The sequence below is a fragment of the Corythoichthys intestinalis genome, chromosome 13 (genome assembly GCF_030265065.1).
Source record: "Corythoichthys intestinalis isolate RoL2023-P3 chromosome 13, ASM3026506v1, whole genome shotgun sequence".
Taxonomy (NCBI): domain Eukaryota; kingdom Metazoa; phylum Chordata; class Actinopteri; order Syngnathiformes; family Syngnathidae; genus Corythoichthys; species Corythoichthys intestinalis.
Genome location: NC_080407.1, coordinates 46,706 through 74,700, shown reverse-complemented (window position 1 = coordinate 74,700; position 27,995 = coordinate 46,706). Strand labels below are relative to the sequence as shown.

Below are 27,995 nucleotides of genomic sequence, written 5' to 3'. Positions count from 1 at the left end.
GATTTAAAGTTGCGAACGAGCAACAGGAGCAGAGACGTCGGCGCTCGTTTTAGCTGCGGTCGCCGGACCGAACGCCTCGGTCGGCCGTCGGTGACAACGCGCCGCTCGTTCGAATGATCTCGGGGTCTACCTCCCGAAGCGGAGCCGTCCGTCGGCGCCATGGGAAACCAGTCCCGCCCGGGAAAAGGTCAGGAGCTGTTCGACGAGTTTGCGTCGGCGTCCACCTGCGGGGGGGCGCTGCGTTCCTTCGGCCGGCTGTGCGAGCAGCTGCGCCTGGACGCGGGGCTCGCCGAACGACCGCTTTACCGCGCCATCAGGCGGCGCCTGAGCTACTGGAAGGCCGACGCCCTGTGGAGCAAGTTGGACCGCCGGGCTTCTCGACGGGAGTACTCGCAGAACCGAGCCTGCCGCGACGCCACCGTACGTGCGCGCCGATCGCGAACCGGGCTTTAGCGCCTTTGGGTTAGGCGAAGAGACGCCGGGCCTCGAACGCGGGCCATCTAAAGAGGTAGATCCGGGGGGTCCGGCGCCGCCTCACCGCTGCGCTGTCCCGTCAGTGCGCCGTGATCGGGGCGGGGCCTTGCGGCCTTCGCACGGCGGTGGAGCTGAGCTTCCTGGGCGCTCGCGTCGTCGTCCTGGAGAAAAGGGACTCCTTCTCCAGGAACAACGTCTTGCACCTGTGGCCCTTCGCCATCCATGACCTGCGCGGCCTCGGAGCCAAGAAGTTCTACGGGAAGTTCTGCGCCGGCACCATCGACCACATCAGTGAGCCTTTTGGCGGACGGGCGGGCGGGCGGTCTCGTTTCGTGCTCACCTCTCTGTCCTCGTTAGGCATTCGGCAACTTCAACTGGTTTTGCTCAAGGTAGCGCTGTTGCTCGGGGCAGAAGTTCACGTCAACGTAGAGTTCAAGCGCGTGGTGGAGCCGCCTACCGACCAGGGCTCTAGCGGTGAGAGTCTCCGCGGCCGTCGACCCTTCTCCCCTCGCCGCGCTCCTCGTCTTCGCGCGTCATCGTTTCTCTCCCGCACACGTCGGTCTCCGTCCAGAGGTGGGTTGGACTCTGGAGGCGTGGCCGAAGTCTCACGTCGTCAACCGGCTGCGGTTCGACGTGGTCGTGGGAGCCGACGGTCACAGGAACACCTTGCCCGGTAAGGTCGCCGATCGCGGTCCCCGGGAGTTCTCCCGGAGCCGACGGCGCGTCCCCCCCGCAGGTTTCCGGCGCAAGGAGTTCCGCGGGAAGCTGGCCATCGCCATCACGGCCAATTTTAAAAACCGCAACACGCGGGCGGAGGCTAAGGTGGAGGAGATCGGCGGCGTGGCGTCCATCTTCAACCAGAAGTTCTTCCAGGACCTCCGTCGGGAAACCGGTAAGAACGCCGGCGTCCCCTTCCGGCAAAAAGGTCGCCACGCCCGGGAGGGAGGAGCCTCTCGGGTCTTAGCTCCTCCTCCCTATGGCCAGGCGCCTTCTCGACAGTTTGCGTCCGGGCTACCTTTGTTCTGGTTAGAAGAGCGGTCCCGCACGGAATGTTTCAGGCATCGACCTGGAGAACATGGTTTACTATAAAGACGAAACGCACTACTTTGTCATGACGGCCAAGAAGCGCAGCCTGCTACACAAAGGCGTCTTCTTGCAGGTGAAGCTTCCGTTCTGCCCCCCGCAGTTTGTTTGCGGCCTCCCCGTCCTCAATTCCTCTCTCTCTCTCTCTTCCGGGCAGGACTTTGCCGACACGGAGCGACTTCTCTCTCGGGACAACGTGGACCAGAAGGCCTTGCAGGCCTTCGCCCGCACGGCGGCCGACTTTTGCACCGACGGGCAGCTACCGCGTCTGGACTTTGCCGTCAACCACTACGGCCGGCCGGACGTGGCCGTCTTCGACTTCACGTCCATGTACGCCGCCGAGAATGCCGCCGTGGTCCGCGGGCGGCGCGGCCACCGGCTGCTCGTCACGCTGGTGGGAGACAGCTTGCTGGAGGTGCCACGTCTCGCTCCGCGGCGTCACGGGGTCCGCGAGCGCTGACCTTCCCGTTCGCCCGCCCGCAGCCCTTCTGGCCGACGGGGACCGGCGTCGCTCGAGGTTTCCTGGCCGCTCTCGACGCCTCCTGGATGATCCGCCGATGGTGTCGAGGGGACCTACCTCTGGACCTCCTCGCCGAGAGGTGCGCGAGCGACGACGCGTTTGCGGCGGGCGTCGACGCCCCTCATGCCCTCCCTCCTCGGCCGCAGGGAGAGCGTGTATCGTCTGTTGGCGCAGACCACGCCGGAGAACATGCGGAAAAACATCGCTCTGTACTCTTTGGACCCGTCCAGTCGTTACGTCGACATCCGTCCGAGCGTCACTCCCGATCAGGTCCTCCCAAAAACGCGAGACTGACGCGCGCCGAGGCCGGACGTCGTCCGCTTTCCGTGCAGGTCAGACACCTGGTGGACTCGGGAGAGGCGGCGGGGCGGGACCCGGGAACGGGCGACCCGGGAACGGGCGACCTCGTCGACGCCTGGCCGGAAGAGGCCGTCGTTCCGGACGACGTCCGTTCGCGGCCGTTGGCGGAGTCCGATCAGCTTCTTTTGTGGTGCCGCGAGCAGACGGCCGCTTACCCCGGCGTCGCCGTCGGCGACCTGACCGCGTCGTGGAAAAGCGGCCTGGCTCTCTGCGCTCTTGTTCACCGCTACAGACCCGAGCTCATGTAAGCCCCCCCCCCACAAATCAATCTCTTTCTGTACGCCGCGTTTACCGTACGTCACCTTTCCGCAGAGACTTCGACTCGCTCGACCCGGAGGCGGACCGAGAAAACATCCGCTTGGCGTTTGACGTCTGCGAGCGAGAGTTGGGAATTTGCCCCGTGATGACGGTGGAAGAAATGACTTCGGCGGGAGAACCCGACGCGCTGTCCATGGTCGTCTACCTCAGCCGGCTTTACCAGCTGCTGCCGCGTGCCCCGCCCCCTCCGGGTGAGAAAAGCGCTAAAATGATCGGCCCGATCGGCCAATAACAAAGACCGACGATGAAAGTCCGTGCGTCTGACCTGCAGCTCTCTGAAAAGTTAGGTGTAGAAATGCCCTGAAAGCTGGAGTTCCCATTGGCACGCTAATCTGGGAAGCTCACACGCGGCATCCAAAAAAACAAACAAAAAACACTCATTGATTGTCCAGTTTGTTTATAACGTTGCGTGCGTGGTAAAAAAACCCGATGTTGCTCATACGACATAATGTAACTACTGTACATTAGCGGAGTTTAAAGGGGGGTTAGGCCCCCCGCCTGATGGCCGAAAAGTGTCATTGCATGTCATTGACTTTCCTATACATGACTTTAAAATGAAGAATTTTCCGGTAAAATGTCTATAAAAGTTGTAAAGCAATAAAAAAAACAACAAAAATGAATGAAATGAACAATTTTGTTTTTATAATGGGTCCAAATGATTTTTGAACAGATCATGTGACTATTGTGAAGCTATGAGCAAATCGTGTCTGCATGTGGGATCAGTCATGTCCGAGACAGCTGATAAAAAGCCCGCCAGTGGACAGTTAATGCCGATGCCTCTCTTCTAGACCTAACAGTAAAAAACATCAACTCTTTCAGTAAGTTGTCTTTTTCGAGAAACCCCACAAATACAAAGTAACACAACTAGCACCTTAGACGGTCATTTGTTTGCTTAGCCAAAACCACCTGAGGAACGAAGAGGCAAGATGTTTTTACAAAATTTGCACCCCTGTAACATTTTGCTCCCAAAGCTTTTGTGGCGGAGAAAAAGCCCTCTTTTACATTCAGTTGGCCTCACAATGTTATCCACAGGCGCTAAATAGACAACGAACTTGGTAAACATGCATGTTCAACACTAATATGGCGTAAATTAACGCTTAACTACTCGGCAAAGACATAAACGGTGTGAGAGCAGTGTTGGAATTTAGTCCACCCGGCCAAAGCTGCACGGAAACGGCGGCAGCCGAACGGAAATGGTGCTCTGCTGTTTACCGCCCCCGCGAGCCAAACCGGGAGAAAGCAAAACCCCGCCCGTTCCTCTGTTAACCCTTTGTACTGACTCCGTTTTCCAAAAGTTTGAAGAAGACTCCCCGAAAGCAGGTTGACAATTTATTCGTCGACAATGGTCAAAAAACAAGGCAAAAACAGACGACGGAGGGACAATTCTGGATCCAAAACAAGGCTACATAGAAAATGTTTCCGAGCAGCAAATCTGTCCTATCTCGGTGTCCAGTGTTTTTTAAGTCCGTGGTGCAGGAGGCCGGGCCGAAGGTGTGTCCGGGCGTTGCTTTTGGGACCTTCCCTCTGTAGCCGGATTTGGGCGGTTTAGGTTTGGGCGCTTGGGACGTGGTTGCCACAGCGACCGACGCTGGTCTTGACGTCCCAGCGCCCGCTATCAACTTTGTTATCTGGGCTGGCGCTACTTGTTTTCGGACAAAGCGCACTGGTCTTTGTCCTTGTTCGTTGTCGGGAGAACTGATTGCCAGAGATGGTGCGTCCGCCATGCTCGTGACGCACACGTTTGGCTTCTGTGATAAGATGGCGTGTGTATCTATTCTGCTTCTTTAAACTATGGTGTGCTATTCATTTTATATTAAGTGTGTTAGAGTAGTGCAGTCCTACAGTAAGTATGAGGAATGATACTATTCCCTGATTAACTATATTATGTGTGTTCGAGTAATGCAAACAGTTAGACGGTGCCTACGAGAAACGGTACCATTTTTTCATTTCCCCCTCATGAGCTCCGATAAGGTGATTCACTTGACTGTGTCAAGGGCATGGAGTGAAGTCTGCCTCAACTTTAGTTAAATGAATGTGTTAGACTAATACAAACAATGATATGGTGTGTGCGAGAACGGTACCTATTCCCTTCAGCCGCGTGCAGTTGTTGTGTGCGGCTAACATGGCAGGATGTGTCTGAGAACTTTTCTACATGTCCGTCCATGATCAAACCTGAGTAAATATTCCTTTATTTAGAGAAAGTTTGTAGTGTTTACATGTACCTGCTGTACCCGTGGCCATTTTTAAGACAAAATGGCAATTTCCGATGGGGTGCAAACACCGGGCAGGCGTACCATATGGCAGGATGTGTCTGAGAACTTTTCTACGTGTCCGTCCATGATCAAACCTGAGTAAATATTCCTTTATTTAGAGAAAGTTTGTAGTGTTTACATGTACCTGCTGTACCCGTGGCCATTTTTAACACAAAATTGCAATTTCCGATGGGGTGCAAACACCGGGCAGGCGTACCATATTCAATGGATGACGATTTTGGCCAAGTAGTGTAGCTGTCCTTAGCGGCCCGATTTAGAATTCCCCTGAAAAATGATGGGAAAGAAAAATTTTCAACTTATTATTCAAAATATTCTTGTAAGTGAATTTTATTGCTGACACCACATTCCGGGGTCATCAACATGTTGTTCCCCCCCAAAAGTCAAACTCTACCTATGATACTGTAATACGTTTCAAAAAGCGCTTTCCCTCCGCCTTTCCATTATAGCGCGGCGGAGTTCCGAGGCTCCGGCGTCGGCCGCCCCCCTCGGCGGACCGGAGCGGCAGAATTCGAGCGCCAACGGACATCGTCCAGAGGTAAACTTTTGCGGTCTCGGGCCGGGCCTCCTGCGCTAACGCTTTGTACAAAATCCGGTCTCGTCTTCCTTCGCGTCCGCCGTTTGTACGCGTTTCACCGGCCGTCTCGCGCTTCCCCCTTTTGACGTCAGAACGAGCGGACGGCGCGCCGGCGACCCGAGGAAACGGAGGACGTGGACGTCGGACGTCCGGACTCGCCCAACGCTCACGCGCAGACGGCGCACGCCAGCGACGTGTGTTTCTTCTGCCGCGAGAAAGTCTACGCGATGGAGCGCGGGAGCGCCGAAGGTGTCTTTTTTCACTTTCGCTGCTTTGCGTGCCGGCTGTGCGGCGGCACGCTCAGAGTCGCCGCCTACCGTTTCCGCGCCGTCGACGGTGAGATGAAAAATGCGGCGACCATCGACGGCCGCGCGTAATCCGCTTTGCTTTTTTCGCTCAGGGACGTTTTCGTGTCCGCAGCGGTGCCGAGCGGCGGAAGTCGACGACCGGCCGCCGGGACGGCGGACGCCTCGCGTAAGCGCGCGCGTTCCTCGCGCGGGAGCGATTCGGTTTAACGTCGATCGTCTCCCACCCCAGACGTCGCCGCGGTCGTCATCGTGCTCCCGAGCCTCCGCGGAAGCGGAGTGTCGTCGCCGTCTTTCGGGTAAACCCGCCTCACGCCCCTCCCGGCGCGACCGGCAAAACTGTGCGTGCAGTATTTTCAGTGACGTCGGTGACCCGCGAGCGAATCGAGCTGGAGAACGACCGAGCGGACGAAGCGGAGGCTGGCCGGTTTTCCCCGTCTCCCACGCCTTTCTGTCCGAGCGCCGACCGAGACGCGTGGACTTCCAGGTGACCGGCGCCTTCAGCCCCGGGGGGGGTATCGCGGGACGGCCGCTGACGCCGGCGGCTTCAGTTCCGAGTCAGGGTCGGAGGTGCCCGATCCCGCCCGGCGGGAGGAGGAGCTTGGACGCGGCAGCGAGGACAAGGAGGAAGAATCCAGCGACGGTCCGTCACGTCCGAGTCGTCGCCCCGACGGGTGTTCTCACCGACGATCGCTCGCGGCGGGCGCCGCCGACGTCGCGACGCCCGGGACTCCGCCGGTCACCGCCGTCGACGAGGTCGACGACGCTTCCTCCTTCTTTTCCCCCTCGCCTTTTGAGAAAGAGATTTTTCTGACGAAAACGGCGGCGGGAGGAGCTTTGCCTTTCTCTCTGAAGAAGCTCCTCCCGCTGCCCGCGGCTTACGCGGAGGGGGCGGGGCTAAGGGGACGTCTGCAAAATGCAGAGTCGCCGCCCTCCCGTCGAGCGGAAGGAGCGGCCGGGGCTCTGTGGAAGGCCGTGATCGGCAGAAACAAGAAAAAGGTCCGTCGAGGTAAGAGTCGCGGGGCCGGGCGGGGCGGCCGCGGCGGAGGTTTTCGTCACGACGTTCCGTCTTTTTCCCCCGAGCCGAGTCCCCGCCGGAGGACGTTGGCAGCGGAAGCTCTCCGGAGCTCGGAAATGAGGCGAGACGCAAAAAATCGGTCAGCGCGGACGAACGCGGAGACGTCGGCCTTCGCCGCGGTCCGGACACGGCGGCCGGACGGGAAAGGTCGAACGGGAAGGAGCCGGACGCCGTGCGGGTACGTCCGACCGGAGCGCCGGGATCCGTCCGGACGTCGACCTCTGTCGCGCCGTCTCGGCCCGCGTACGTTCCTCACGCGCTCGCCTTCGAGCGAGCGTTTCCCATCAAGGTAGAAGCGCCGCGCGCCCGCCCTCGCCCGGCCTCGCCCGAGCTCACCGCGTCCCTCCCTCAGCTCCGGCGCCGGCATTTCCCGCAGCCGGCTACTCCCGGCGAAGGCGACGGACGCTCGTCCCGCGCCACGGAGGTGGCGGGCGTCCTTGTTCGGCCCGAGGAGCCCTCCGGCCTCAGCGTCCCGGAGAGCCTCTTCCGAGGTCTCCCCGCGGGCGGGCGGCCGGACCCCGCCGAGCGTCGTCGCCCGCGGGAGAGCGCCCGCCGGCGAGCCAAAAGGCGCCAGCTCAAGAGGTTGCGCAAAGCGCAGGTCAGTCGGGCTTCGCATATCTTCCATTGCTATTGTTGGAGGTACCTGGTACCCATGATTGAATAGTATTGGGCCGAATATAAGACGGCCCTGATTATAAGACGACCCCCTCTTTTTCAAGACTCAAGTAAGACTTTTTGAACACCACGTTAAATTTAATACAGAAAATAATGACAGTACATCCGAAACAAATAATGATAACGATATATTTGAGAGAGAAAAAGCATGTTATTTTGCCTCATTCCAATCTTAATATCTGAACATTTAAATATGTCAACTAAAGTGCAATCACATTCGTAAATGAGTGGCTTCTGGTTTTTGAAATGGAAATGAACTAATCTATTGTGAAGTCTAACTGTAACTGCAGTCTTGAAACAAATCCGAATAAGGAAAAACATTGTAATGAAGTAATGCAAACTGGGTCAACTTGAGAGTAGCTGAGATTTGTCATGACAACATCGCTTCAATGATATCTGGCGCCATCTAGCGTCGTGAATGGGTATCATGTCTAGACCGCGAATATAAGACGACTCCCTCTTTTTCAGTCTTATTTCAATGCAAAAAATGCCGTCTTATATTCAGCTCAATACGGTACTAGGACAAATTGTTTGCCGATTGGTTTTCTTTACACATTTGCAAAGCTCCATTGGTCAAATAGTGTTAGGAAGGGTCCGGCAGATGTCGCAAGGCTCTCCCGCCCCGAGTTCTTTATTTGAGCGAGGATTAATACGAACTCGTCGGGAACGGCGGCCCCCTTACCCGTCGGCTCGACATTTGAGGAACTTTTTGGGGCCGTCAGATGATCCATAGGGAGCTGCAGCTGGCGGAGGAACAGCAGCGATGCCTGGAGGCCGCCGGAGCGGCGCTGGAGAAACATCTCAGGGGAGACGACCGAGGTAAGGCTCGGACCGCGACCAGAGGAACGGCGGCCGGAAGACGAAGCCTGCCGACTCCGATCTGCGGCAGGAGAGGACGTCGACGACAAAAGCGGCCTCATGCGGCTCTGGTTCCGCCTGGTCCAGCGGAAGAACCTTCTGCTTCGGTACGAGTCGGAGCTGGCCATACGGTACGCAAGCGCCGCCGCCCGCGTTCCGCCGGCTCCTTGACCCGCGACCTTTTGCGGCCTCAGCGCTCGAGAACTGCAGCTGGAAGACCGGCAGAGCGGCTTGCAGCGGGAGCTCCGAGAGAACCTGAGCCTGGACGGTGAGTCCCGCCCGGCCGTCCGAGGCCTTCGGCTGAGGCGAGCGTCTTTGCGCCGCCAGACCGCCTGAAGGACGAGGAGGAGCTCGGGAAGGAGCGTCGCCTCCTGGAGGAGATGCTGGACGTGCTGGAGCAGAGGAAGGCTTTGCTGCCCCTGCTGGAGGAATTGCGAAAAATGGACGAGCGCTAAGACCTCGACCTCCCGGCCTTCGGACGGGATCGGCCCTGACCCGCGGACGAGTGCGAAGACCTCGACCTCCCGGCCTTCGGACGGGATCGGCCCTGACCCGCGGACGAGTGCGAAGACCTCGACCTCCCGGCCTTCGGACGGGATCGGCCCTGACCCGAGACCGTAAGCGACGCCGGGCTGGCGCCTCATCGTTGAAAATTGAAATGAATGGAATAGAAATGCCTCCGACTGGTTATTACAGCTCAAATTGCTCGTTCGGCACTCCATTCTGATGATTTTCACGTCAGAGTCGAGGATTTTGCCTCGTCTCCCAGTCGAGTAGGCTACGCCTTACCAGTATTGTTGATCTTACTTTAAAAAAGGTAGTGATTTCCCCCAAAAAGTCATTGTGACTCACTCACCCGTTACTTTTCATGTTCTACACGTGATGACATTCTTTCACATCAAAGGTGTTGATGTTTTTCCATTCATAAAAACAAAGCAAATGTAGGTCACACTTTTTACATTTCTTTGTAAAAATATCACCCATATAGGAAGTGAAACGCTTTCCAAACTTGATCTTTCAAATGCTGTGAGAAAAAAAGCCTCGTTTTTCCTGTTGTCCTGAACCCGCATTGAACCGTGACTTGTCTGTATAGTCACAGCCCTAATAAATCTCATTTTCAACATGCAGGCGACTCTCGTTGTTTTTGGTTCAAAAAACATCGCGCAAGGTTCACGGATACGCCATTCAAGAACATTTAGGGCAAGTGACTAAAAAAAAAAAAGTCTTACATTGCAGTATCCACAAGAACAACACCAACTCGGTGACGATCACGCACACTCGGCAGGAAAAGAATTCATTGGGATCTTGTCGGACCGCCGATCAATTGGCTTGATTTTGAGCATTAGAAAGTCTTATGTTGCCACATCCTCGTTGAAAGCCTTTTATTTATTGAGTTGTAGATCAATTCCAGTGTTGTCGGCCAGCAAAAAAAAGGGAACTCTCAGCCCGGCTTCTCGTTACAAAACTGGTGCAATTGCGGAAATAAAGAAAGCAGAGGGTGGGACGATCGGCGGGGGAGGCGCCGGCCCGTGTCCTACGGCTGCGCCGTCACCTTCAGGTCTTTGGCGACCAGTCCGGAAGTTACCGGATGCATGGCGGCCCGGCTATCCAGGAACACCCGCACCGCTTCCTCTCGGTATTTTTCAAAGTGAAAGACTTCCCTGTATGGACAGAGGCCACGCGGTGAGAAGCCCCGAATGAAGAAATCATTTGAAAAGAGCGCCCGCCCGCCCCCAAACCTGAAGAGGGGTCGCGTAAATTTCATCCGGCCCTGCTCGGTGGCCATCCGGAGCGCGGCGGGGACCGCCTCCTCCCAGCGGGAGCGCACGCACAGTCGCAGCCACCTGCGCGAAAGAGCTGCCCGTCACGTCACGGCCGGCCTGCCTAAAAGCGGTCGGTGTTAGGCGACCTACCTGAAGCGGACCTCCGAGTTGGTGCGAGCGTCCAGATCGTAGACCTCCTGCATCTTCTTCACGTGGCTCAAAGGAAGAGGCTCCTGTCCGGGAGGGAAAAACCGAAAAGACGGGGTGAAGCGAGGGCTTTTTCCTTTCCGCGAGAGGACAACTTAAACGAGCGGCTACGCGTCGGACGCTTCCGAAAACAAAACGTAACCCTTCAAAAAGGTTATCGTCGAGAGGCTCCGTCGGAAAGGAACCCGAAGAAAAAGCTCCCGTTTTACCTCCTGCAACAGAAGAGAAAGGAACTCGACGAGCTGGTGGGACGACAACCGCTCGACGTCCGCCGCGCCGAAGCCGCTCAAGTCTCGCTCTTTTGCCTGGGGAGGAGTCAAAGGGCTTCTGATCACCGCGCCCCACCGGAAAGGAGCCGGCGCCGGTCGAGTCTCACCTCCGTCCACCTCCGACAAAGAGCGACGCAGGCGTCCGCCAGCGCGGTGTCGTAGCTGAAAGGAGAAGAGACAGCGCGGGTACGGAGGGGGCGTCGGACGCCTTTCGCGCAAAGACCCTTCGGCGCCTACCGCGGCTTCACCGGCGGCATCCCGGGCGTGAACATCCAAGCGTTCCAGTCCACCTTGTTCAGGACGTCCGCCTGAAAGACGAAGGAAAGCTGTCGGGGGGCTTGCCGACGGGATTTTGGCCGACAGCGACGGGATTTTCGCTGGCCTTATCTTTGAAGTATGTGAAGAGAAAGTCTTTCCACTGCCCCGTGGTGACGCTCCCGTAGGCAAACGTCTGGATGTAGGACTTGACGAAGCCCATGAAGACTTCTGAAAGAGACGCGCGGAGCCGCTCGAGACGTACGCCGGCTCTCTCCCACCCGCCGGCTCTCGCCCACCCGCCGGCTCTCGCCCACCCGCCGGCTCTCTCCCACCCGCCGGCTCTCGCCCACCCGCCGGCTCTCGCCCACCCGCCGGCTCTTACCGGGACCCCCCAGGAGTTCCTCCAGGTGGTACAGTAGAGCGAAGCCTTTCTCGTACGGGACGGACGAGAAGGCGTCGTCGGGGTCCACTTCCCGCAAATCGGGGACCAAGTTAGTCAGGGGGTTCTCCGCCCCGAAGGTGCTGACCTGCGGCGCCGGACCAAGGCGTGAGGACGAGCCAGGACGACGGGAGCGCGCGGCTTCTCACCGAGTCCCGGAGGTCCTTCCAGCCCCCCGAGGCCTTGAATTGGCGGAAGGGCTCCCCTTCCAGACGCCTGCCGATCATCCTCTCCAGGTACACCGTGTGTCCCTCGTTCAGCCTGCGCGGCGCACGCAGAGGCGCGAGTGGACACCTGGCCGGCGCCGAGCGAGTCGGAGCGCGGCGCTTACCAAAAGTGCTCCCAGGTCTCGTTGGTCACCAGGTTGCCCGTCCAGCTGTGCGCGATCTCGTGAGCGATCACCTGACGGGAGCCGCGGGTCAGCATCCGAGCGACGGAGACGGACGCCGGGCACTTACGTTGGACAGAGACTTGTCCCCGGCCTGAGAGAACGCCGACGGGTTAAAAAGGCGGCGGCGGCGGCGCGGGCCGGCGTTCGGCTCGTGCTCACCAGCAGGGTAGGCGTGGCGAAGGTGAGGCAAGGATTTTCCATGCCGCCGTACGGAAAAGACGGAGGCAGGACCAAAATGTCGTAACGGCCCCAAACGTAAGGTCCGGCCAAGTCCTCGGCCGTCTTCAACATGGCCTCCGTCTGAGAAACGCCACGACACTTAGCGCCGCGACGACCCGAGAGCGAGCGACCGGGCGGGCGGGCGGGCGCGCGGACCTCGGAGAACTCGAACGCGGCTCGGTCCACGTACTCCGCCTCGGACCACACGCTGGACCTGGGCCCGATCTGCCTGAAAGGAGCCGCCTTAACTCGCCCGGCCGTGGGACGGAGCGGGACTGCCACCTACCTGCTCTCCAGGGCGCCCACCACCAAGGCGATCAGGTAGGAGGGCACGGCCACCTGCGCGCGCTCACGGGGGAAGAAACCCCAGATAGCGGTCAGAAGAAGCGGCGCCTCGGACTTTGAACCGTTCCCAGATGACTCGTGAGCGCAAAGCTCCCGATGATAAACAATTCATTTAAACGTGTTTCTCAACGCTAGAGGGAAACGGCGGTTTGAGCGGCGTCGCGGAACCGTTTCAAAGTCGAGGCGCTTCAACTAAAACGGTACGAGTCGCTCGCGAACGTACGTTTTGTCTGAAGCGGTAGACCGCACGGGCGGCGTCTCGGGGGTCCGCCTCCCGACCGTCTCTCACGGCGCTCATGGCCGCCACCAAGTCTTTGGGCACCGACACCTGCGAGAGGGCACGCACGAGGTCACTGTCGTCCGTCCGTCCGTCCGTCCGCGCGTTCGCGTGTGCCGACCTGAGCGTAGTAGGTGTGTTTGACGGCCGGGGTGTCCTGACAAGGCAGCATGCTCCTGCAGTGATGGGCCTGGAAGACGACGAGCAAAGTCCGTCGAGGAAGCCCGGCAAAAGGGGAAGCCGGACGGCGCGCTCGCCGATAAAGGGGAAGGAAGAGGGCGAGTCGGCGAAAGGGAAGTGAAGAAAGCGCCTGCGGCTCACCTGGCACTGACTGAAGAGGTAGGGATGCTTCTTTCCCGCCGTTTGTTGGGGCGTGAGCCACTGCAGCGCGGGTGCGCCGGGCGACGTCTCGTAGGACACCTCCACGATCACGTTCTGCCCTCTGAGCGTCAACGGGACGCGCCGTTTAACGGGCGGGCGGGCGCGGTAAGCCACGGGAAAGCTCACCTGGAAAGCTCAAAGGGCAGCGTGATCTCCAGCGGGGTCCCCTTGAAGGCGTGCTTGGCGCCCGTGTCGAAGCGGGCCTCCTGCCCGTTCGCGCTGACCGAGATGATCTTCAGGTCGCGCGTGTCCAAAGTCTGCGGGGGAGATAACAAAAAGCGGAACTCGGATACGCCCGCGTGGTCGTCAGAGATCATCGAACGCATCTAAGCTATTATTGGAAATGGAAATTTGCCGGCGTTTTCGTTATTTTTTTTTCTCCAAATGTCTCTTCATTATAAATGGAGAGAGTTTCCGTGTCGTGTATTTCATGATTATCTGTAAATGCAGTGGCATCATCATTGAATCGCGTGTTGTTAAAGTGCATCAAAAGAATGATCCAGGATTTTCAAGACAAATAAACTTTGTGGGGGAAAAATCTCCAAACGTAAGCCCTATCGAGTTGTTTTTCCCTTTCCTGAAGCAGAAATCTGCCGGTCAAAGTCCAGCGCTATATAAAAAAAGTCTTATGAGGCATTAATAAGCGGGAGCTGAGCAGTCCGTTAGCCTGCTAACTGCGTGCATGGGTCGGGGACGTCGGTTCCCATTACCAGGCAGGAGAAGCGATCCTCCAGAACCTCCAGCGTCAGCGCCACTTTACCCCGGATGACGCGGGCGTCAAAGTCCACCCGAAGGCTCAAATTGAGGTGGCGACTCACGCACTTGGCGGCGGACGCGAATGACGACGGGTCGGCGGCGGACATGGCTTTCGATCTTCCGGCTCTCGAGTAGTAAGGTAGAGACGGGCTGGGGAGCCCGCTTTCTTTATAGGGCGGAAGACGCGCCGCTCGCTCGCTCGCTCGCTCCCTCCCTCCCTCTCACTCACTTCCGCAGCCTGCCTTTTCAAGTAAAAAGACTTTCCAGCCTTGACTTCCCAAATTGTAACTCGGCCAGAGCAAGACTGTTCGTTTCAACGAGAGACGTTGTCATCCTGCAGTCCGCGATCGAAAAGAATCAGCCAAATGTTTCCAAAATGTCAAAGAGCTACCGTGCTTCGTTGCCAATACATGAACCGATAACTCGCGGATCCAGGATGTTTTCTTTGTTTCTTTTTCAGCGAGCTAGCGCACTCATTTCTGCCACTTTGCGAGCCCCGAGTTGAAAGGTTTGATTCGGCGCAATGAAAAAATGTGACTTTCTGGACTCTCGCGCTGAATAATGGGACTGGAACTCGAGCGGCGTTTCCGGTGGACGGAGGTGACGTCACGGAGCCTTTGGAATCAGAATCCGGCTGTCGTCGTCGCAGCTGCTCTGCGGTAGGAGGGGCTTTGTTTTCATCCCGCGTCGCCCTGTCATGGACCCGGAGGACGGCCGAGAAGCGGAGCGGCGCCCGTGGGAGCGCTTGTCGTCGTGGCTCGAGTGCGTGTGCGTGGTCACCTTTGACCTGGAGCTCGGACAAGCCATCGAGGTCGGTGCACGGTGCACGGCGCACGGCGCATTATGACGCTCCTATATTAGCATCGCGCCGCGTCCTCTTTGCGAGCGATCAAGAGAACGCATTGTTTCTTCTTCAACGCCCTGCTGCTGAGAAATCCGGCCGTATTAGCTGTCGGTACCTTAGAGAACGGTCCCAAAAGCAAACCAATCCAGCGCTGGGTTTCTTGCCTTTTGGGACCGCGACGGCCGGATTTGTGAGCTGCTGGGCGACGATGCCATTTGTTTTCTTGGCAGCTGCTTTACCCGCCTGACGTCAAGTTGACCGAGAAGGAGGTGAGTGAGCGGCAAACGGGGCTCCCCGGCGTCAGCTCAAGTCGGCTCTCATCCTCCCCTCCAGAAAAGCAGCCTGTGCTACTTATCCTTCCCGGACTCTTACTCAGGTAAACGGTGGTTTGGGCGCGCCGTCCGATAGAAACGCCCGACGAGGATTTCTTTCTCAGGATGCGTCGGAGACACTCGGTTCAGCTTCAGAATGCGGCAGTCCGTCGGCCGCCGCCGGCGTCCGGCGGACGACCTTTACGACAGAGACGCCCCCGCCGCCCTGCAGGTGAGCTCGCCGAGAAGCGCCCGCGGGTCGGCGACGGACGGGTGCGCTTTGCGTCCCCTCAGATGGAAGCCTCGCATTTCTACGGCTACGTTTACTTCCGCCAAGTCAAGGACGCGTCGGTCAAGCGAGGATACTTTCAAAAGGTACGCCGAGCGACGTCGCCGCCCGCCAACGGTCCTTCCGTCGAGCGCTCGAAAGGGAGGCGGGCGCGTCCGCCTCGAGACTCATCGGGAGCCTCTGTCCGCACGCCGGCCGGCCGGCGTTTCAGTCTCTGGTGGTGCTGTCTCGGCTGCCGTTCGTGCGGCTCTTTCACGCCGCGCTCGGCGCCGTCGCGCCGGACTTCTTCTCGGCGGCCGAGCCCTGCCTACGAACAGGTGACGCGGCCGCGCTCCGCGAATACGGCGACGGTCTGACCTTTTTGCATCCGCGCGCAGCTTGCGAGCAGATGGACCGATGGCCTTTCCCGGCCCCCGGGCTGAGCGCCGACCTCCCGCTGATGGGCGCCGTCCTGCGGGTCAGGCCGCTCGGCTTCGGTTTCGCCGCCGCTTTCCCCTCACCCGCCCGTTTTTGTCCCCAGGTGCGAATTCCCAGCCGGAAGGACAAAGCGGGAAGTCCGCCGACAGCCGCCGCGGAGGAGGAGGTCAGAACTTCAAAGAGCGCAGAGGACGGCCCGGTATTTGATATCGCCGGGTTAGCAATTTGTACGTCTGCCGCCGATCCTCAGAACGCGCCGGTTCCGCCGCCGAGGCCGACCGCGCTCCCTTCCGTCCACGAGCCCGACCTCTTCAGGTGCGTCCCGGCGCGGCGCGGCGCGGCGCGGGCCGGACCGGCGGGCTTTTCCCGCCTCTGACCTTTGACCGGCGGGCGCCCAGGTGTTTCCGGTCGCTCCTGATCCACACGCAGATGTTGTGGGAACTGGCTTTGCTGGGCGAACCGTTGGCGGTGGTGGCGCCGTCTCCCGCCGTCTCCTCGGAAACCGTCTTGGCGCTCGTCAGGTAACGGTCGGTCGCGGGCGTCCCGAGGCGCGCAAGTGACGTCCGCGCCGCCTCCAGCTGCATCGCGCCCCTCAAGTTCTGCTGCGACTTCCGGCCGTACTTCACCGTCCACGACGGCGAGTTCCGGGAATACACCGCCAAGACGCGGGCGCCGTGAGTACGCCGGGGTCAAGAGTACGCAGAGTACACCGCTTCGGCTCGCCAGCCCCGTTCTCTCCTTCAGGCCCAACGTCATTCTGGGGGTGACCAACCCCTTCTTCGTCAAGACCTTCCACAACTGGCCGCACGTCCTGCGCCTGGGAGAGAGCGCCGAGGCGTTAGGTGACGGATCGCCCCGCCCGCAGGCCTCGCCGCGCGTCCGCTCCGAACGCGCGCCAGATAAGTCGCCTCGTCTCCCGTCAGGAGAGGACGTCCCCAAGCAGCTCAAGATCAAGAAAATGGCCAAACTCAAGACGCTGGACGCCAAACCGGGTCCGTGCCCGTTTGGGGGTCCGCCGCTCCGCTCGGCTTTGACCTTTTGGTCGTTTGTCGCGCAGGAGTCTTCACGGCCTACAAGAGCTTCCTGCTCAAGGACAAGGTCCTCATCAAACGCGTGCTGAAGGTGAGCGCGCGGCAGGACGGAGCGCGGCGTGCCAAAATTGCCCAAACGTGGCCTTTGCTCTCGGCAGGGGATCCAGAGGCGCAGGCCGTCTGAGGTGCAGAGCGCCATTTTGAGGCGCCACTTTTTAGAGCTGACGCAGAGCTTCATTATTCCGCTGGTAAGAAAACGGACGCCGACGGCGATCGCTGTCGTCGTTAAGCCTAACCCTTACCCTAAGGGCGCCTCTTTGTCACGTTTCATTCCGTGGAGGATGTATTTGAAAGGTACATTGAAATATTTCCAGCCTGTGCTCAGGGTAAAGCACAGACTTGATTTTTTTTGGACCTGCGCGCGCAGGTGTCCGGCGACGGTTTTGAGGCCGCGCCGTCCCGATCTTTCTGAAACCTTTTTTTTTTAGGAACGTTACATGGCGAGCCTGATGCCGCTGCAGAGGTCCGTAACGCCCTGGAAGGTAAAGGCCTTTGCACGTCGGCCGAGCGACGCGCGGACGCTGACGCGAGACTTTGCGCAGACGCCCCCGCAGATCCGTCCGTTCAGTCAGGACGACTTCTTGTCCACCCTGGAGCGCGGCGGCCCCCGGCTGACCTCGGCGCTGCGGGGCGATTGGACGGGGCTGTACAGGTGAGCGCCCCCCCGCGCCGCCCCGGACCGCTCGTGATCCGCGCCGTCCGCAGGAAGTTTTTCAAATCGCCGAACTTCGACGGCTGGTACCGCCGCCGTCTCGGAGAGATGACGCGCAAACTGGAGAGTCTCCACCTGGAGGCGGTCTGCTTGGCAGTGAGTAGTCGCCGCCGCCGTCGGACTTCTCGGTCCGCCTTAGCCGACCGACGTTTCGCTCAGGACGTTCCGGGATGGACACGGGACAAGTCGGAGGTGGAGATCGTCGACTTGGTGGTGAAGCTTCGAGAGAAACTGGTGAGTCGTCGCTCCCGAGAGGAAATGTGGAGGGAAAGCGCGCGAGCCCTCAAGACTTGGCTTTTCAGAGCAAAGCGAGGAGGCGCCGGCTGCAGGTGAGAGAGGACCTTCTCACCAAGCTGCAATCCTTAATCGAGAGCATCGCCGGCACGCTGCCCAAAGACCTACAAGATGTCCTCCGCGCACAATGACAGAACCGCGAGGACCACATCCGCTCAGCCCACGGAACGCGTGAATGGACTTTAGATTTTTGTTTTGTTTTGAACGAGCCGCTCGCTACCACCACGTGCAAGATGAGCCCAAAGAGTCAATGATCAAGGCTGAATAATTGAATAAATGTGATTTATTTGTTTCAACGTTTGGCACGCGAAATGTGGAAAAAGCCGTCGACCGCAGTCATCTTTTGCGGCCGCTCCACCAGGACGCTCCCTGCTGCCCGAGGACGCAGTGTTTTTCCTGCGGGCTGAAGTGCAGGATGGCGAGAATGGCGTCGAGCGTCTGCCGCCTCCCGCCGGCGTCCGGCAGCGTCAGGAACTTGTAGATGACGTTCTTCAGGTACTCCACGTTGGCGCCCTCACGCTTCTGCTCCCGGGCGGCGGCGTCCAGCCGGGCCTTAAGGTCCAGCATCTCCTCCCGGCGCCGTCCGGCGTCGTCGAGCAGCCGCTCGCGCAGCCGGCGGAGGTCGTCCTCCAGCCGCCGCTTCTGGCGCCGCAGCGCCTCGGCCTCCGCTTCCTTTCTGGCCAGCCGCTCGGCGTACAGGAGCGGCGCGGGCCACGGGGCCTCCGCCGGCCGTTCCTCGGCGACGAGCTCCCCTTCCGACGGCGGGGGGTCGGGCGCGGCGGCCGCTCGGAGACGCTCTAGCTGCCGGTCTTTGTCGTCCAGCAGCGCCGCGGTCTGTCGGCGCCGCTCGCGCAGTTCGGCCTCCAGACGCAGAATCTCGTCGCGGCGCGCCGCCCCCTCGCGTTCCGCCTCCTGCCGGCTTTCGTGCAGCTGCGCCGCCGCGCGCCGCCGCTCTTCCCGCAGCAGTTCGCGGTGCGAGGCGGCGGCCTCGTGGCTCTCCGCGCGCAGCTTGACGTACTTCTCCCCAAGCTCCTCCAGCCGCCGCCGGGCGTCCTCGGCGGCCTTCTCGCGCTCCGCCTGTCGGGAAGCCCGAGTTGTTAGTGCGCCGGTCAAAAAAATGACAATGTCTGGAAAGTTTCGGTCGCCGGCATTTGGGATTTTGCGCCTACCTTCGCTTGACGCTTGTAGTCCTCCAACTCGTCTTTGAGCCGCCTCAGCTCCTCGCGGGAAGGGACGGCTTCGGGCTCTCCGGCGGCGTCCGGAGAGTTCTGCGTGGCCGGCGGCGGCTTCTCTATGTCCAAATCGTCCCTCGGCGCCGCGGCGTCCGGAACCGGCTCGCCCGGGTGCTTTTCCGTATCCGAGCGCGCCATCCGTTCGCGGAGCGTCCGAGCCTCCCGCTGCTCCAGCCGCCTGGCTTTCTCGCAAGCGCCCAGTAAGTCGGAGAGCTCGGTCACGCGCTGCTCCAGAGCGGCCACCCGAAGCTCGGCGGCGTGAGCGCGAGCCTCCTCCCGATCGGCCTGCGCGCGCGCGAGCAGAGTTAGAGCGACGGACGCCGCGACGGCCTCGGACCTACTTACCCGGCAGCTCTCCGCCGTCTCGCCGGGCCCCTCGGCGGGCTCCGCTCCCTCCCCTTCTTCCCCGGGCGTGGAGTCGACCCGGCTAGGCTCGGCGTCCGGTCGCGGCCGGGGGGGGAGCTCACGTGGCTCTTGAATCCGCAGCGACCGGTCGCTGGGTTCCCGCCGGCCGAGCGCCAGCGCGCGGCTCTCGGCCAACTGCTCCCGCAGGTCCCGCGTCTCGGCCTGCCGTTGTTTGTCGAGGGCCGCCAGGCGCTCCCGCAGCTCGTCCGCCTCCCGCTTGAGTTGCCGCCGGTCGGCCCGGAAGCCGGCCTCCATGCGAGACTTCTCCCGCGTGACGGTGGCCAAAGCGCCGGCGAGCGCGTCCAGCCGGTCCGCGGGACAAACGCCCGGGTCGCGAGCGTCCGCGAGCGGTCCCCGATCTTCTCGGGCGCTGCCGGGACCGACCGCGGCGACTCCTTCCGATCCCGGCGGGCCCCCTTCCCATCCCGGCGGGCCCCCTTCCCCGTGCTCCCGCGCGACGAGACGGGACGCGCCGAGCGCCTCCAGACTGGCCTCCAGGGCCTCCTTCTCCTTGAGCAGACTTTTGTACGCGTGGAGCAGGTCCTTGAAGCGGCTCTGATACTGGGACAGCTGCTTCTTCTGGGACTCGAGCGTTTCCAGGAGCTCTTTCCGGTCGGGGCCGCCCCCAAAAGTCATCCCAAACTTCTCCATGGCTCCGCTCGGCGAGGGCGGGTCGACGGGGGACGGGCGGACTGTCGCCGGGACAAAGGAGTCACAAAAAGCGCTTTTTGCATCTCCCACATTTGGACGGTGAAGCGAATCGCCCCATTTGAAAATGGAGCGAGTCGAGCAGTCGTTCTCCTTCTTGGTTTACTACTGTGTATGAAGTCCTTCTTAGTGATGTTGGATTATTTCAGAACCCGCAAGGCCAGTAGCAAAACACAGTAGCAGAGCCAACCTGGACTGGCCTGTATTTTGGTTTTTGCCACCTGAACTTTGGAAATACTTGAAGGGAAGTGACGCCGATCCCGTTGCAAAGTAAAATGCATCAATGGCGAATCAGAAGGCATTACCTTTCAGTCAGACATCCGTCACGTTGCATTCCTTCTAGGTCATTTGCTCGAATGGAAGTTTTTACGAGCCGAAAACGGCCGGTCGGTCGGGACATCCGAGTGAAGCGACGGGCGCCATGTTGTGTGGAAGGAACCGGAAGTGAGGTGCGCGACGCCGTGTCAACGCTGACTTTCCGTGAAATGATTATGAGGCCAAAAAAACCAGACCGACAGCAGAAAAATAGGATCAACGAGATGGCGATTTTCCCCCCGGGTTTGGTTTAGATGCGGCCGCGTCCAATGTGGAGAATCCACGTCGAGGAAACGGCCTGCTCCGTGACGTCACTTGTTCCGCGTTGGCCCGGACGTGGTAGCACAGCGAGAGCCGAGAGGATAGGAAGAAGAAGAGGAAGAGCTCCGAGTCCGAGCTTGAGTTTGCGGCCGCTTTCGGGCCCCGACGCGACAGAGGCGCTCGATACTCGGACGACGACTCGGCCGGAGTCAACATGGGTCTGACCATCTCGTCGCTCTTTTCCAAGTTTTTCGGCAAGAAGCAAATGCGAATCCTGATGGGTGAGTGAGCGCCCACAAGCTAAGCTAAACGACGCTAGCCTAGTCGCCGGCTCGCTGACCGCAAAATGATAAGCGGGCGGGCGGGCGGGTGATGGCAGGCAGGCGGTGGCAGGCAGGCGGCCACCCGTCAACGCGCCAGCCTCTCGTGTGTTGAAAATCTGAGCGCGCGCGTCAACTTTTTTCGGAACCGAGCGGTGGCGGCGGCTGACGCCTTGCAGTCGTCCGGCTTGACTGGACAGACTCGTTCAGTTGGCCGCCCTGTAAACGGGCTTTTTGCCATTTTCTGCATTCGTCCGTGACTTTGTTCGTTCTGCTCGACAGTGGGTCTGGACGCAGCCGGGAAAACCACCATTTTGTACAAACTCAAGCTGGGAGAGATCGTCACCACCATTCCGACCATCGGTGAGCAGGCCGGCCGGCTGGCCGGCGCACGACGTCGTCGTCGCTCACCCGCCGACCGCTCACGGGTGTCCCCGACCAGGAGAAGCGCTCCAATTGAGCGATTCGATGCGTTTCAGGGTTCAACGTGGAGACGGTGGAGTACAAAAACATTTGCTTCACCGTTTGGGATGTGGGCGGCCAGGACAAGATAAGACCTCTATGGAGGCACTACTTCCAGAACACGCAGGTGAGGGCGGCCGGTGTTCTGACAAATTTTGCAACCCATCAAAAATTACTACCTTGCGGTTTTGCGCATGCGCGTAACCTTAAAAATGGCCGCGAATGCAGCAATTCCAAAGTAAACACTACAAATTTTCTTTAAAGAAAGGAATATTTACTTAAGTTTGATCATGTAAAGACATGTACAAAAATTCTCGGACAAACCCTACCATGTTAGCTGCACACGGCAACTGCACCCCGCGCTCTCACTGTTAACGACTTCGCCGTGTCGTTAAGTATTATTTTACGCCATTTTCGTGTTGCACATGTATGTTTATGATGTATCTAGTTTAGGTAGCACCTATGGATAACATTGAGAGTCCAACTGAATGTAAAAAAGGGCATTTACAGCACCACAAAAGCTTTGGGAGCAAAATTTTATACGGGAGCAAATTTTGACAGAACACCGGCTCCTCCGTCAGCGCGCCGAATCCATTCCCGAGAAGCGAAAAACGGTGTTCCGGAAAGAGGCCGGGCGCGTTCGCTTCGTCGGAGTAGCTTTCTACAAAAGAGAGTTCACGTTTCAAATGTTTTTTGCGTCACCGGCGCGACGAGTAGGGCCGCCACTAACCATTATTTTTAGAATTGATCCATCGGATAAGTGTCCATTTTTTCCCAATTACCTGCCCATTTGAAGTCCTTTTAAGGGATGTCGGAAGTCACAATGAAGATAAAATAGATGCCCGTTTCCTTCAAAAATAGATTTTTAGGACTGTTTGCTGTTAGTCTACAACTGGACTGTTTGAAGTACATCAAAGCTATCCAAGTTTTGACTCCCATGTTTTGAGTATAAAAGGGTAAAAGAATTTCTCAGGACACAAATGGGACAAAAGTCCCGTTCATTCAAGTGTTTATTTTTATTTTGTCTTTTGGGCAAAGAGCTGATATAAATTGTGTCAGTGACTCGTTTATTTTCTTTGTACAAACTAAGCAACATGGTGGAATAAGGACTGTAATTACTCTTCTTTCTCGTTCTTAAATACAATCCGCATTCGATTTCAAAGCACACTCTTGTATGACAGGTTTTGTTTTGCCCGTTGTCGTGAACCGTCACCGACCGACCCCCGTGTGTACAGAACCCAACTTTTAAGGCTTTTAAAAGGGTTCATTTCAAACTCGTTGGTAACCCGGGAACGACCGGCAATTCAAAATGACTAAAATCCTAAAAATAGAAGACGCCGTTTCCGCACGCGGATCCTTTGAACGCAAAGGCGGAACGAGGTACGCTTTGCGTCCGCAGGGTTTAATCTTCATGGTGACGCTTTGCGTCCGCAGGGTTTAATCTTCGTGGTGGACAGCAACGACCGAGACAGAGTGGCCGAGTCGGCGGAAGAGCTATCCAAGATGGTGAGCGAGCCCGAAGTCGCGCTCCCGCCGGCGGGACGCGCCGCACGGTCTTCCTTCCTTCCTTCCTTCTGTCGCAGATCCAAGAGGACGACCTGAAGGAGGCGGCGCTGCTGGTCTTCGCCAACAAGCAGGACCTCCCCAACGCCATGGCCGCTAGCGAACTCGCTGACAAACTGGGCCTGAACAACCTGCGCGGCCGCACCGTACGTATGGCGCCGGACGGCCCGCCGGCCACCTCGCGCTCGCCCGCTGACCGCGTGTCGTCTCTCCCCGCCGCCTGCGCAGTGGCACATGCAGGCCACCTGCGCCACTCAGGGGACCGGCCTGTACGAGGGCCTCGACTGGCTGTCCAACGAGCTGGCCAAGCACTAGACGGAAAGCGGCGGCGGCGGCGGCGAATCGCGGGACTCATCTTCTTCTTTTTTTAAGTTATAAACACACCGACCGGCAGGAGGCGACTCATCTGAGCGACGATCTCCCTTTCTTGTCTTTGTTTTCCTACGCATGTTGCGAGCGGGAGTCGTGCGCACGGAAGCGAGGAGTTGGCGGGGCGGGACTCCTGTGAAGAGCGGCCCTCCGTGCAATAAAGGTGTCCTCTTTGGGACGACGGGCTCTCGTGAGCGCCTGACAATTATTTGACGCTTCCCGACAAAAACACACACGTGACTTTGTTTCAGATCATTCTTTTAATTATTATTTGGACGGGGCAAAAACCCTTGGCCCCGACAAGCAAAGCGGGACCGAGCCCACGCAAAAGCGCTTCTGCGGCCGGCCGACGTCTCCCTAAATACCGATTGGCTCGTGCCGGTCGTTCTGACGTTTGACCACAAAGACTTTCTGTCCAGAAACGGTCACGGTGAGAACAAAGTCCTCCAGTATGACTTTGGGGAGAAAAGAAAAGGGAGGGGGCGGGTTAGTCGAGGACGGATCGACGACGGCGGCGGACCCTTACCCGACAAGCGTTTGAAGGGCACGTCGGCCGACCCCGCCAACCGGAAGCGACTGGCCGTGCGAACCATCTGCATCATCGCGCCGGCCGTGCGCTCGTCGTTTTCCAGCTCGCCCGAAGACTTGCGACACGACAAACACGTGTCGGTACGTTGTTCTGCCAAAATGTCCTACCCCTGCCAAACGTCCTACCGGAGGCAAATTTGACTCCCGAAGTACGACCGTGCGCTTTTGGCTCGTTTCGGTTTCGATGCGTGCGCGTACTTGTAATTTGCCCTGAGAAAATCCTGATTTTTCTGTCATACCAAATAAGGGTGTTTGAAGTACACTAGGTGGTCAGCAGATACAGTGCCCTCTGTAATGATTGGATTTATAATAATTGTGGTTTTTAGCTTCTCATAATTGTTTTTTCGAAATAATATGGGACCTCACTGGGGAAAAAGAGAAAATCCAACCTTCAATACAAGTGCATTTATTCAGTGGGGGAAAAAATCCCACATAAAGAAATAATGATTTGACATCAAATAATGTGTGTCACAATTATTAGCACCCCTGGTGTTAATACTTTGCACAAGCCCCTTTTGCCAACAAAACAGCACCTAATCTTCTCCTATAATGTTTAACAAGATGGGAAAAGACAGAAAGAGGGATCTTCAGCCATTCCTCTTTGCAGAATCTTTCAAAATCATCCAGAGACCTGGGTCCTCAGCTCACCCCACACCACAGGTTTTCAAAGGGGTTGAGGTCTGGGGACTGGGAGGAGCTTGATTTCGTGTCTGGTGAAGCATTTCTGTGTAGATTTGGCCATATGTTTAGGGTCATTGTCTTGCCGAAAGACCCAGTGACGACCCATCTTCAGCTTTCGGGCAACAGATTTGGATTTCAAAGAATTCATGATGCCGTGCACCCTAACAAGGTTCCCAGGGCCTTTGGAAGCCAAACAGCATCACTGACCCACCCCCATACTTCACAGTGGGTATGAGGTGCTGTCTACACGCCAACAAGCTGTTTGGGAGCCATGCACGGAGAAAACCTTTCCTCACTCACAATCATAAACGCAAACGTCTGGAGTTCGCCAAGCGGTATTGGGGCTTCAACTGGGACCGTGTGCTTTGGTCAGATGACACCAAGATTGAGCTTTTTGGCAACAAACATTCGAAGTGGGTCTGGCGTGCCACGAAAGACGTGCATGCTGAAAAGCACCCCGTACCAGACACAAAATCAAGCTCCTCCCATGGCCATCTCAGTCCCCAGACCTCAACCCCATTGAAAACCTGTGGTGTGGGGTGAGCTGAGGAGGAGAGGACCCAGGTTTCTGGATGATTTAGAAAGATTCTGCAAAGAGGAATGGCTGAAGATCCCTCTTTCTGTCTTTTCCCATCTTGTGAAACATTATAGGAGAAGATTAGGTGCTGTTTTGTGAGCAAAAGGGGCTTGTGCAAAGTATTAACACCAGGGGTGCTAATAATTGTGACACACATTATTTGATGTCAAATCATTATTTCTTTATGTGGGATTTTTTCCCCCCACTGAATAAATGCACTTGTATTGAAGGTTGGATTTTCCCTCTTTTTCCCCATTGAGGTCCCATATTATTTCGAAAAAACAATTATTAGAAGCTAAAAAACACAATTATTGTAAATCCAATAATTACGGAGGGCACTGTAGATAGGGTTGCCACCTGTCCCTTGAAGTAAGGAACGATCCGTAATTGGATGTTAAATTTTGTGTTCCGTATTGAACTAATACGGAATGTATATGAATAGGTACATTTCTATGCATTTTAGGAGTTTTGAGGAGGTCCCTTTTTTCCTGCCCGTACAGCGCGAGGGGGGCGTCCCGTATTTGTTATTTCTGAAAGGTGGCAACCCTATCAGCAGCAGATTAACACTCTGCTTTAAAGCTGCCGCGAGAAAGCCCAATATTTCAAAGTACGAGAGGGAAACGCGTGCAAAAAGGTCATAAAAGACCCAATAAAAAAAAAAAAAACAAGTAAGTACTCGCCGCTTTTAACCGACGTACGCACGGGTTATCGGGTAGGACGTCTCGCTGGGGGAGAGCAATTGCAGAACACCGAGGTAGGGAAGGAGGCGCGCGAGGTTCCGAAGTCAGCTACTCACGGCCAGGACGCCGTCGTCGCTGAGGACCAGATAGCCCAGCTGGTCCGGGATGCGCTCGAGGCCGGCGATCAGCGCCTGCGTCGTCTGCGGTGGTCACGACAACAACAACCGCGTCAAAATGGGTGGGGAGAAAGAAATATCCAACACAAAACACTTTGGCGACGCTCAATTTACCATCCTGTCTTCTTCGTCGCTTACTCCCTGTCACTTCCTGCTTTTTCACGTGACCGCGAGCGAGCGCTTCAGGAACGTGGGAAAACGAACAACTCGACCGCCCGGCCCGGCCCGGCCCGGCCCACGCTTTTACCGTTTCAAATTGGGACCCAAGTCACGACAAGAACAGGCGACCGCAGTTGACGTATTTGAGGTTTGGGCTTGAAATGGCGAGCGGATTAGGCCTCGGCTCCTCTCGCGAGTAGTTTGCAGCTCCTCCCGTATTAAAGGACTTATCGACGGAAGATAAATATGAAGTCAAAGTAAAACAAGGATTGATACTATTGATACTGATACTTTTCATAAGAGTCGGTCGTTCTAGCACTCGATCGGTCAAAAATTGACGTCACGACGACGGGTGTCTGACAGTTTCTGAACAGCAGGGGACGCCCGCTCCCGCAGCTCCGCTGGAACGGAGCGGAAGTGCGGCTGGGCTCGGCCGACGGCGCGTGTCACGTGATCTGCCGCCAGTCCTCTTTCCAGCCGTCTTTGCTGTCAGTCGCTCGTTTTTTGGGGCAATCTCGACCGGTCGGCGATGGCGGGTCGCGGCAAACTGATCGCAGTGATCGGCGACGAAGACACTTGCACCGGCTTCTTGCTCGGCGGCATCGGCGAGCTCAACAAGAACCGCAAACCCAATTTCTTGGTCGTGGAGAAGGACACGAGCATCACGGAGATCGAGGAGACCTTCAAGTAAGCGCGTGCGAGCGACAAAAGGAATGACGACGTTGTTTGACGTCTCGAGTCATCCTCCCGAGCTGTCCTTTTCACAGATATCGACGCTAAGGCTATGTTTATTCTAGACCTCACTTGTCACATGACCCACACACGTGACACCGCGTTGGCTGGACTCCCCCCCCCCCCATCGCCTATATTAGTGCTGCTCAATTATTTTCTCTTACGGCTCTTACCCAGGAATAAGTCAACCTTTTGCGCAACTCTGCCGCCCTGTAAATAGCATGATTTGTCTATAAAATGATTAAAAGCACACCTCGCATAATATTGTAAACATTTAAGGAAAACAAGTCATGTCAATCAACTTACAATAAGGGATAACTTAAGGAACATTGTTTTTGTTTGTAACAGAAAAGGTGCATCCATTTGCCTGAATGAAAAAAGTCACACCCAAATTGTAAACACTCCAGAGTACATTTTTTGAGCATTTGAAACTGAAAAATGTCATGAAATCAATCAATAATCATGAATTCAAACGGATTCGCAACATTTACTCCGAGCACAATATGTCCGACAAAATAAAGCAGATAATGCCGACCGACTCTTGTTTTTTTTCCCTGAGAGAAAGAAGCGCTCGTGAACTTGAGTTTTGTTTTGTTTTTTTGTGTCGCACGAATGGCTCACGACTTGACTTTTTACTGTGTTTTCTTTTCTTCTTTTCTTTGTTTTTGGGACACGCAGGAGCTTTCTGTCCCGCAACGACATCGGCATCATCCTCATTAACCAGTTCATCGCCGAGATGATCCGCCACGCCATCGACGCGCACGTGCAGTCCATCCCGGCCGTACTGGAGATCCCGTCCAAGGAACATCCCTACGACGCGTCTAAGGATTCCATTCTGCGGCGCGCCAAGGGCATGTTTTCGGCCGACGACTTCCGATAGAAACGACCAAAGTTTTTTTGTCTTTGCGGCGGCGGGACCGGAGGTGCGAGCTTCCCGCCGTGTCCAAATATGTTGTCTTTTAACTTATAAAGTCCTATCGAACGCT

At 57.4% G+C, this 27,995-nt stretch overlaps 7 protein-coding genes across 25 annotated transcripts; 4 read left to right on the top strand and 3 right to left on the bottom strand.

The window, feature by feature from the left end:
- Nucleotides 1-30: 30 nt before the first annotated feature.
- On the top strand, nucleotides 31-10,224 carry LOC130927713 (F-actin-monooxygenase MICAL3-like). 4 transcript variants are annotated; one of them, XM_057853680.1, is made up of 22 exons: nucleotides 31-420; nucleotides 558-765; nucleotides 832-948; nucleotides 1,046-1,147; nucleotides 1,211-1,366; nucleotides 1,533-1,633; nucleotides 1,715-1,972; nucleotides 2,041-2,156; nucleotides 2,224-2,347; nucleotides 2,410-2,681; nucleotides 2,750-2,946; nucleotides 5,475-5,563; nucleotides 5,695-5,938; nucleotides 6,003-6,206; nucleotides 6,259-6,394; nucleotides 6,459-6,916; nucleotides 6,991-7,274; nucleotides 7,338-7,583; nucleotides 8,383-8,479; nucleotides 8,550-8,649; nucleotides 8,713-8,786; nucleotides 8,846-9,127. In XM_057853680.1, exons 1-22 carry the CDS (start codon nucleotides 160-162, stop codon nucleotides 8,971-8,973), a joined length of 3,972 nt encoding a protein of 1,323 aa, XP_057709663.1. In that variant the 5' UTR covers nucleotides 31-159; the 3' UTR covers nucleotides 8,974-9,127. The 4 variants fall into 4 exon arrangements, with proteins under 4 accessions (XP_057709663.1, XP_057709661.1, XP_057709660.1 ...); XM_057853678.1 differs by having other exon boundaries at nucleotides 8,383-8,649; nucleotides 8,846-9,736; XM_057853677.1 differs by having other exon boundaries at nucleotides 1,046-1,366; nucleotides 8,383-8,649; nucleotides 8,846-10,222.
- Nucleotides 9,103-14,463, bottom strand: lta4h (leukotriene A4 hydrolase). Its single transcript, XM_057853700.1, has 19 exons — nucleotides 13,778-14,463; nucleotides 13,194-13,324; nucleotides 13,008-13,128; nucleotides 12,808-12,876; nucleotides 12,633-12,737; nucleotides 12,351-12,403; nucleotides 12,221-12,293; nucleotides 12,005-12,145; nucleotides 11,913-11,936; nucleotides 11,786-11,856; nucleotides 11,604-11,715; nucleotides 11,398-11,542; nucleotides 11,140-11,243; nucleotides 10,995-11,065; nucleotides 10,865-10,919; nucleotides 10,698-10,793; nucleotides 10,432-10,514; nucleotides 10,258-10,362; nucleotides 9,103-10,179 (listed from the first exon to the last, which is right to left on the bottom strand). The coding sequence occupies exons 1-19, from the start codon at nucleotides 13,928-13,930 to the stop codon at nucleotides 10,053-10,055; spliced, it is 1,839 nt and encodes a 612-aa protein (XP_057709683.1). The 5' UTR covers nucleotides 13,931-14,463; the 3' UTR covers nucleotides 9,103-10,052.
- Nucleotides 14,051-18,077, top strand: dennd6b (DENN/MADD domain containing 6B). Of its 16 annotated transcripts, XM_057853697.1 has the most exons (20): nucleotides 14,056-14,634; nucleotides 14,898-14,936; nucleotides 15,001-15,043; nucleotides 15,104-15,210; nucleotides 15,273-15,353; nucleotides 15,479-15,584; nucleotides 15,645-15,724; nucleotides 15,788-15,850; nucleotides 15,935-15,999; nucleotides 16,083-16,205; nucleotides 16,263-16,358; nucleotides 16,429-16,526; nucleotides 16,608-16,676; nucleotides 16,742-16,806; nucleotides 16,874-16,963; nucleotides 17,204-17,257; nucleotides 17,318-17,427; nucleotides 17,481-17,583; nucleotides 17,647-17,721; nucleotides 17,790-18,077. In XM_057853697.1, exons 1-20 carry the CDS (start codon nucleotides 14,521-14,523, stop codon nucleotides 17,910-17,912), a joined length of 1,704 nt encoding a protein of 567 aa, XP_057709680.1. In that variant the 5' UTR covers nucleotides 14,056-14,520; the 3' UTR covers nucleotides 17,913-18,077. The 16 variants fall into 16 exon arrangements, with proteins under 16 accessions (XP_057709674.1, XP_057709667.1, XP_057709669.1 ...); XM_057853694.1 differs by having other exon boundaries at nucleotides 14,053-14,634; nucleotides 15,788-15,999; nucleotides 16,429-16,676; XM_057853693.1 differs by having other exon boundaries at nucleotides 14,053-14,634; nucleotides 15,645-15,999; nucleotides 16,429-16,676.
- On the bottom strand, nucleotides 18,056-21,597 carry gcc1 (GRIP and coiled-coil domain containing 1). The gene is made up of 3 exons (XM_057853701.1): nucleotides 19,359-21,597; nucleotides 18,951-19,298; nucleotides 18,056-18,858 (listed from the first exon to the last, which is right to left on the bottom strand). The coding sequence occupies exons 1-3, from the start codon at nucleotides 20,067-20,069 to the stop codon at nucleotides 18,118-18,120; spliced, it is 1,800 nt and encodes a 599-aa protein (XP_057709684.1). The 5' UTR covers nucleotides 20,070-21,597; the 3' UTR covers nucleotides 18,056-18,117.
- Nucleotides 20,557-24,379, top strand: LOC130927723 (ADP-ribosylation factor 4). The gene is made up of 6 exons (XM_057853708.1): nucleotides 20,557-20,983; nucleotides 21,305-21,385; nucleotides 21,502-21,611; nucleotides 22,919-22,990; nucleotides 23,068-23,193; nucleotides 23,276-24,379. Exons 1-6 carry the CDS (start codon nucleotides 20,917-20,919, stop codon nucleotides 23,360-23,362), a joined length of 543 nt encoding a protein of 180 aa, XP_057709691.1. The 5' UTR covers nucleotides 20,557-20,916; the 3' UTR covers nucleotides 23,363-24,379.
- lamtor4 (late endosomal/lysosomal adaptor, MAPK and MTOR activator 4) lies at nucleotides 23,658-27,038 on the bottom strand. The gene is made up of 4 exons (XM_057853710.1): nucleotides 26,233-27,038; nucleotides 26,059-26,142; nucleotides 23,943-24,060; nucleotides 23,658-23,871 (listed from the first exon to the last, which is right to left on the bottom strand). The coding sequence occupies exons 1-4, from the start codon at nucleotides 26,233-26,235 to the stop codon at nucleotides 23,774-23,776; spliced, it is 303 nt and encodes a 100-aa protein (XP_057709693.1). The 5' UTR covers nucleotides 26,236-27,038; the 3' UTR covers nucleotides 23,658-23,773.
- atp6v1f (ATPase H+ transporting V1 subunit F) lies at nucleotides 26,300-27,995 on the top strand. Its single transcript, XM_057853709.1, has 2 exons — nucleotides 26,300-26,964; nucleotides 27,688-27,995. Exons 1-2 carry the CDS (start codon nucleotides 26,807-26,809, stop codon nucleotides 27,887-27,889), a joined length of 360 nt encoding a protein of 119 aa, XP_057709692.1. The 5' UTR covers nucleotides 26,300-26,806; the 3' UTR covers nucleotides 27,890-27,995.